At 51.7% G+C, this 7,877-nt stretch overlaps 1 protein-coding gene across 1 annotated transcript; it reads right to left on the bottom strand.

The window, feature by feature from the left end:
* Window positions 1–1,251: 1,251 nt before the first annotated feature.
* On the bottom strand, window positions 1,252–7,634 carry RPS10 (ribosomal protein S10). Its single transcript, XM_046639063.1, has 6 exons — window positions 7,488–7,634; window positions 6,552–6,701; window positions 6,151–6,322; window positions 4,327–4,404; window positions 2,200–2,255; window positions 1,252–1,342 (listed from the first exon to the last, which is right to left on the bottom strand). Exons 2-6 carry the CDS (start codon window positions 6,699–6,701, stop codon window positions 1,301–1,303), a joined length of 498 nt encoding a protein of 165 aa, XP_046495019.1. The 5' UTR covers window positions 7,488–7,634; the 3' UTR covers window positions 1,252–1,300.
* Window positions 7,635–7,877: the final 243 nt, after the last annotated feature.

The following is a 7,877-nucleotide window of genomic DNA, read 5'->3' as shown; positions in this document are numbered from 1 at the left end:
CCAGCAGAAAAATTGGAAACAAAGCAACCTTTGGCAAGGCAGCCAAGACTGCACTGAAACAGCTTCCCCAAACACTGCCTCTTTCTGCCAAAGCAAGCTTCTACTTATTCGTGGTTCAGAATGCAGCTCACCTCCCAGAACGAAGCTTCAGCGCACACTCGGAGCTGCTGTCGGCTGCCACCCTGTGGTCTAAATGACAACTGCCTGTTGGGACTGGAATAGGTGGTTCCCAGCATAAAACCACCTGTATAGTTTTGGATTTTGACCAGTTAGCAACCTCACTTGGCTAAATTATCCATCTCCATACAATGCTTGGCCCATAGTACCCCACAAATATGACTCCCAAGTCCCTGTAGCCTGTAAGATCCACTTCTATTAATTACCATTTGGGTGCTGAAAGACCTTAGCTTGATGTGCCCGCCGAGTTGCTGGTTGGTGCAAAGCTGTACCTCAAAAGCTTTGACCCCTGCTTACAAGTGCGTATTTGCTGCGGCCAAGAGTCATGGTTTCACCTGCAAGCCAAAGTCGGTGTCTCAGGCGGCAAACCCGCCTGCAGGCTTGTGCCCGAGCTCTCACCGGGCTGCACCTTCAAGGGCCCCTGGGCCAGGTGAGTGGTGACTGCAGTGCAAGACCACAGAAATGGTCCCACCAAACCCCGCTGGAACCTATACCATGGTGGCACTTGGCCCCACCAAGGGCAAACTCTCCACACTGCTCTTGTCCATTTACTCCTGTCATATGCTGGGTCACCACTTAGGCTCCAGGAAAACTAGACAATGTGTTTTCCCTTTTCAAGGCTCCAGTTGTCCAGTATTTATTCCGATTATGGAAAGACAAAAACCCCAGCGGTCATCAGATGGCTGGGCAGTCCCTTTTAGACGTTTTTGTGAATTTTTAACTGCTTATTTTCTCCCTTGATTCTTGTAAGCCCCGAGCCTTGAAGGTTGAGCGTAGTATTCCAGGACCAGCAAAACAGCAACTTTCCCTCCGTCCAGTGCTGAGCCAACATGGTCGGTCTGAGGAAGACGCCCAGCTTTCCGACCACCTCCCAGAAGGGTAACCACACAGGACATGATGCTGCCGGGAGGCGTCTGCTGGAGCAAAGAGCACCCAGTACCGCGGCTCTAACAAATGATGTCACCCTGGATAAGGACAACTCTCAAAACCAATCCAGTCTTGCCCCACTTACATTCTGATCCTTATACCACTCCTGTTCAGGACACAAATGCAAACAAAACAGGGCGCACAAGATTAATTTCTTCTAGCTACAAGTTTATTCAACACAAAGCAATCTCCAACTTTACTGAGGTGGCTGACCACGTCCACGACCAAATCCGCCTCTCTGCAAGAGAAAGCACAGGACGTCAGTATTAGTGGGGCATAGACTGCGGGCCTCATTATCACTAAAGATGTCCCCAAATGTAAGGGCTCGGAGAATCCAGGCCATAAATCCCAGCCCTGCCTCTGATTGGCTGTGGGCCACATTCACCGCCTAGGCCGTTTCCTCATTTCTAGAATGGGAATCTGGATACCCACTCAAGACTGTGTTCCTATATACACACATGATAGCGCCTAGCACATGACAGGATCTTGTGCCCGCCACACACACCTCCTTTTCACAAATGAGGCCTTACACAACTGTGTGCTGTGAAGATCTGCCAGTGGCCAGCTGTTGCCCCAATAGTGATGTGCCAGCCCCTGTGCCGGGCACTTAACCAAGTAACTAATCTCACGATTACCTAGAGGTGACCACAATCATCCTCGGTATTTACAGATGAGACTGTGGCACAGACGGGAACCTGCCCGAGACCACGCCATCTGGAGGATTGGATTCCGCACCATCTTGGCTCTAGAGCACTCAATCTCCAGTGTTCGATTCCCAACCTCAAGTTTAGGTTCATGAAACTAATTATGCGGGTTATGACCATCATTAATAAAATGCAAAGCAGCACTACTCCACAGGTAGTACTGATCTGAGACTCATTTCAGTAATTTATACATTTATGTTTGTATACTGTGCCTTAATGTAAAAACTTATTCGGAACCTGTGGTTTTGGGGGGGGGGGGGGGGGGGAAGAGGAGGGCCCACCACACTACACTGCATGCCTAGACCTTGCAGAGTCACACGGCTGAGGCCAGAACAATGACTACTTATGGAGAGCGAAGGGGGGGGGGAGGGTGCAGGCAGGCAATACTCACAAACTGGAATTCAGTTGCTGACCCAGCCCCGGCCTCAGCTTTCTTGTCAGCACCAGCTAGAAGGAGAAACACCAATTTAGATTCATCATATGATCGGATCTACGGTAGGACAAGGGAAAACAAGTCACCTGCCTCAATCTTGCAGGAAAAGCCACATCAGCAAATGTACCCCATGAAGTACAAGTAAATTACACTCAGCAGTGGGAAACACCTTCTGAGCCACCTTCGCTGCCCCCCCCCCCCACCCCGCTTGGGCAGCCTTCCTTAAGTCATCCCTCAAAACCCACAACCCAAACTATCACCTCCTTCAGGAAGGCTGCCCTGACCACAAAGCCTGGATTACATGCCCTTCCTATATGGCTCCAGAGGACACTCACGTCCCACCACGTGCTTCAGATTGGCACCTAGCTTCAGAGGGAGCTCAATAAAGGAAAAACTGAAAGGTCAAAGAATTGAGGACCCACAGAAGCAAACAAGATGAAGGATCTAATACAGCCCTGTCTTGTTTGGCAGCCACTAGCCCAAACTGAGATGTGTGCAAAATACTTATCAGATTTGAAGAATCAAGAAAATGCAAAATATCTCATTAACATTCACACAGATATGTTAAAATAACATTTTTAAGTATATTAGGTTAAAAGATTAATATCCACATAAACTATTTCCATTTGCTTTAAGTGTGGCCACTAGAAAATTTTACAGTTCACGTGGCGGCAGGACCAACAGTGAGTATGGTTTCAGTAAACCTTGTTCAAATTGGGGCCTCCCTTCGGCCCACTACAGATCACACCCACCAGAGGCTTCCACCTGCTCACGCCCTGCCCTTCTGACTACCAAGCCACCATGGCTTCCCCACCTCTGTACCTTTATTCATGACCATCTCTCATCTGAAATGCTCACCTCCCCTCAATCTGGGGACCCCTGGAGCAGAGGGGAGGACCTCCTCCGGAGGACCATTCCCTGACTGATGCCCCACGTGGTATGACTTCTCATAAGAGCAGCCACTAACTTTCTCTGAACCGAGAGCCTGTTTGCTGGAGGAATTCATTCTTACTACTATCCGATAAGGTATTCAGGTCAAGTGCCCACTTCTATCTCATCTATGAATAATCAGGAACCAAAAGAGGGAGGCAAGAAAGCTAGAAGGCGGTAAAAATTCCGTTTTAACCTTGTTTTTGCATGACAATTAACTTCTTCTGCACCAAAGACAGAGTGACTCTTTAAAAACAAGTTGAATCCTATTACTCCTCAGCAAAAACACTACCAACGGCCCCGTCATACTCAAGAGTAAACCCCAGGTCCTACCACAGCCCACAGAGCTACGAGAGCTGCACACCCTTCTGACAGTCCTGCTGTCTTCCATTTAGACAAACCAGGTACCTTCCCAGCAGAACCTCTGCCTGGAATGCTCTCCCCCAACACAGCCACTGGCTGGAGCCCCTCCCCTCCTTCAGGTGTTCGCTTAAATCTCACTTCCGCCAAGAATTTCCCTGAAAACTGCAACACCTCCCACCCCGCCCTTTATTCTCCCCTATAGATCCACACCGTTGTATACTTGTTTCTGCTTAGCCTCTCTCCTCCCACTAAAATGGAAGTTCAATGAAAGGGCCTCTTGTCTGTGACACACGCTACTGGCTACCCGGCTTCTAGAACAGTGCCTGGCACACCACAGGCACTCAATATATATTTGTTGAATGAAGAAACATCTACTCTTCCAAATCAATGCAAACACCTGCTATTTAAGAACAAGATTTTGCACTATTTCTTGCAATGAGCAAGCAACAAATTAATTTGAGTGGCCCTGCCCTTAAGGAGCTTACAACACAGGAACAAAACCAGGAAAAAAGAAACGCATGCTGCTTTCCTGAAAGTTTTCGGTTTTGCTCTAGTTAAAGGTCTTCAACTAGTCTTCTGTGCCCCGGCTCAGAGAACCTTCCTCCTAACCCCATCCACCAAATGCCTGCATGAGGCAAGAAGCACAAAGGACTCCAGCTGGAGATGATCTCGAGCGAAAGCCAGGTTCTTTCCTGGTCACCTCGGCACCTTCAAGGGCTGAGGCCAGGCAAGGGGGGATGGAAATCCTGAGATTCCACCCCAACACCCCAATACAGGTGACGCATTACTCACGGGGCACAGCGCTTCGTCTGTAGGTGTCTCTGTCGGCTTCCCCTCGTGTGAGTCTTGCGGGTCGCTCTCCCTCCAGACCTACAGGAATTAAACCACACTGTGAACACAGGGCAATGCAGGAACTCTGTTCGCTACAGGCAGAGAAAACTGGGATCACTCTTATTCTCACTGGGCAACAACTCAGTTATGCTGGGTTAATGGGGACAGGAACTCTTACTCCCAGAACTGTCAGCTATAAACTTGTCACCATTGACTTCTTGGCTTCTCAAATGCCTAAGAAAACTTTCATTTTAATTAAAGTGCTATATATCTGCAAAAGGATTGCTTTCTTCTATTTCCTAAAAGTGCCTATTTTCCAATTACTTGGCAAATTAAGAAATCCAGCCATTCCTACAAACATCTGAATAGCCCAAATTTTGAAGGTGACTCATCTCTGAAGTGGAAAACTTTCTGTGCAAATGGGAAAGGAGGTATCATAAGCTGAAAGTCCCGCCTCCAATAGTAAGTATGTAAACACAGGCCACCAAGCATCCTTTAGCTCCCACTGGGCTTCTCCACATACCTCACTAAGCTGTGGTATATATATTAAGACACAGATTTTTAAAATTTGCCTTAAAAACGTTCTCATAAACACTGGACGTTTAATCTAGTATTCTCTCTACAGTTACCCTGAAACTTACCTACAGTCCATAGGATTAGACTACAGACTTACTTTTTTTCTTTTTGAGAAAGATTAGCCCCGAACTAACATCGTGCCCATCTACCTCTACTTTATATGTGGGACGCCTGCCACAGCACAGCTTGACAAGCGGTGTCATAGTCCGCACCTGGGATCTGAACCGGCGAACCCTGGGCTGCCGAAGTGGAACGTGCGCACTTAACCAGTGCGCCACTGGGCTAACCCCAGACTTTTTTTTCTTTAAAGTAGGAGGAGTAAGACTTAACCTGTAGTGAGAGGCTAAAACAGATGTCAGTCCCTACCTAGACCAACTAAATCAGCACCCCTGGGGGCACAGACAGACAACGGTATTCCCCCCAAGTCATCCCAAGACAGGGTGGGGAACGTCAGCTCTAAAGATCCGCAATCCTACCTGACCGCCAGAACCCACTGGGGAGCTGTCATAAAAACTAGATTCCTGAGCTCCCCAAAGTCTCTGCCCAGGGCAACTTGGACAGTCTGACGATCCTGCTTTTAGGAATCTCTGCACCTCATCACCAAGCCCACAAGCCGCTCCCCCTACAGAGTTCCTGTGACAAGCGTTTTCAGAACCCAAGGCAAGGGAACCACAACCTTGACAAAACGCAAGTGGAGCCAGAAACCACCTCCAGTCGGAAGATAACTCCCCACCCGCAGAAGCGTATCCTTTCAGACCACGATCACTTATACACGCGTTCTCCCCTATTTGACTTCTGATTGTTTTTGCTCCCGTCACCCAGAAACTATAAAACCCTTCATTTCCTTTACACGTGGTAAACAGCTTTGCTCTGGACTTCTTGGGGACAAGCACCTCCTCACTCTCCTGGAAAACAGTTACTCAGTGCTCCACCACAGGCATCTGGCCACAGACTAATACTCTGTGTTTAACACCATCTCCCAGGATGGCCTGAAGACCTGAGTCCAGACCCATGCCAGGGGACAAACGTTCCAGGACTTGACCCAAGGTCCCACGTGCCAAGAGTCCCTCGGAAGGTGACATCGATAGTGTACTATAAGACCACCTCTGGCCCACACACAAACAAAAACCCACCCTTTCACGTATGCCCCTCCCCGCTGAAGAGCAGCTTTGGGGCAGGCCCTCGGAGGCATTTATCCTGGCCCCCTACCTTTGGGCCGTGGCCTGCCGGTCTCAGGACGGCTCCGGCGCAGGGTGGCAGGCACGATCTCAGGGGGCAGGTGGAGGTAATCCCGGAGATACTGGATACCCTCGTTGGTAAGGTACCAGTAGAAATGTCTCCAAGCAAACTGTTCCTTCACGTAGCCTCGGGATTTGAGAGACTGCAAGACAGATAACCAGCGTTAAGACGAAACCAGAGGCTTGAAGCTGGAAACGCAGTGCAGAGAGAAGCTTAACTGTGGAGGAGACACGTTGCACAGTGTGTCTACCTCACGGCCCTTCCAGGCAGCACGCAGCTCTGGCTGTCCTGAACTCTCCTCGGCCTCTGCCTTGACCATCAGGGGCAAACCCCTGCATCCGCACCCCACTCCAGTAGCCCCCACCGGCTACCTGCATGGCCTTCATGACGTGAAGATTGGGCACGTTCTTGTCTGCCAGCTCGGGGTGTTTGGGCATGTGGACGTCCTTCTTGGCCACCATCACTCCCTCCTTGAAGAGGAGTTCATAAATGGCAATACGGTTCTTCTTGGGCATCAACATCTGCAAGGAGGAAGCGAGCACCGAGAGCACATCTGAGTAATGTGGCCAGGGTCCCCAACCAAATGCACGACCCCAAAGCCACTGCACGGAATCACTGTCCAACAGGCTAAAATCTCAAACCCACCGCAGACAGCGTGCAGGAAGGAGGACTCCAGACTCGTGCCAAACTGAAGCCCTCCAGCGACCAGCTCCCTCCTCCACGCCCCTCCACCCCCCCCCCACCCCCGACAACACTTGGGGCGAGAAAAAAGTGGCCAGGACACAAACACAACGCGGTTGGGGTACATGTCGCTCCTGACTTTCGCCCCCACCACCACCAAGGTCTCATGGGGACGCAGACACCGCATTCTCGGAGCATTTGGGGGCCAGCGACAACTGCACCCACCGCGGATGGCGCAGCTCTACTTCCAGGCGCGCAAGCAGGACCGGAGGCGGGAAGTCTTCGATGCACGACGGGCCGCTGACCCCAAACCAAAGGGCCGAGGCGAGGAGGCGGCCCGGGGGGAGGCGTGCTGCCCCGAAGGGCGAACGTGCAAGCGGGACGCAGCCTCCCAGCCGCGACGCAAGGGCTTCATGCTCCCTCCTCCGCCCTCCGGGCGCCGATCTTCGCCTACCAGCGCCCCACGACGTGCCGAAGCGCGCCCCCGGCCCCCCTCACTGCTCAGAAATGGGCGCACGGGGAGCGAGGGGGCGGCCCCCCGACCCTAACCCCGGGAGGTGCGCTGAGTACGGCCGCGGCACGGCCAGGATGGGGCCCGATGGCACCCGGGCACCCGAGGAACTCACCTCGGCAGCTGCTGCGTCCGGAGCCGGAGCTGGAAAGGAAGGGGCATGCGCGGCGCCGCGTCTCTTCCGGCCTGGCGTGCCCCGCCCCCCGCCAGGACCCGCGCCGCCGGGGGTGGCCTCGGCGGTGCCTGCAGGACGGCCGGCTGCGGGCGGCCGCGGGCCCGGAGTGGCTTGTGGACGCGCGCACGTGGAAACCGCCGCGGGAGGCTCGGAGGCCGCGTGCTCTGTTAACAGATGGTCACTTTTGTGCTTGCGTGTCCTTTTAGAAACACGCTACTTCTTTATTTTCTTTTTTTCCTGCTGATACTTAATAAAGCAATAAAAACAGCATTCTGTCAACCGAAGATAATTACTATTAAGATTTTGCCATGTATTCTTCCGAACTCATAT

The sequence above is a fragment of the Equus quagga genome, chromosome 15 (genome assembly GCF_021613505.1).
Source record: "Equus quagga isolate Etosha38 chromosome 15, UCLA_HA_Equagga_1.0, whole genome shotgun sequence".
Taxonomy (NCBI): Eukaryota; Metazoa; Chordata; class Mammalia; order Perissodactyla; family Equidae; genus Equus; species Equus quagga.
The sequence above is the reverse complement of the archived record's forward strand: the minus strand, read 5'-3'. Positions and strand labels throughout refer to the sequence as shown.

Bases quoted from the DNA above. Each gene is read 5' to 3' on its own strand.
- RPS10 (XM_046639063.1), bottom strand. From the start codon at position 6,701: ATGTTGATGCCCAAGAAGAACCGTATTGCCATTTATGAACTCCTCTTC. The intron at 4,405-6,150 runs GTAGGGGGCCAG...TAATTCCTGTAG, and splicing joins CGGCAGGCCACGGCCCAAAG to GTCTGGAGGGAGAGCGACCC. The intron at 1,343-2,199 runs GTGAGTATTGCC...TTTCTCTTGCAG, and splicing joins CAGCAACTGAATTCCAGTTT to AGAGGCGGATTTGGTCGTGG.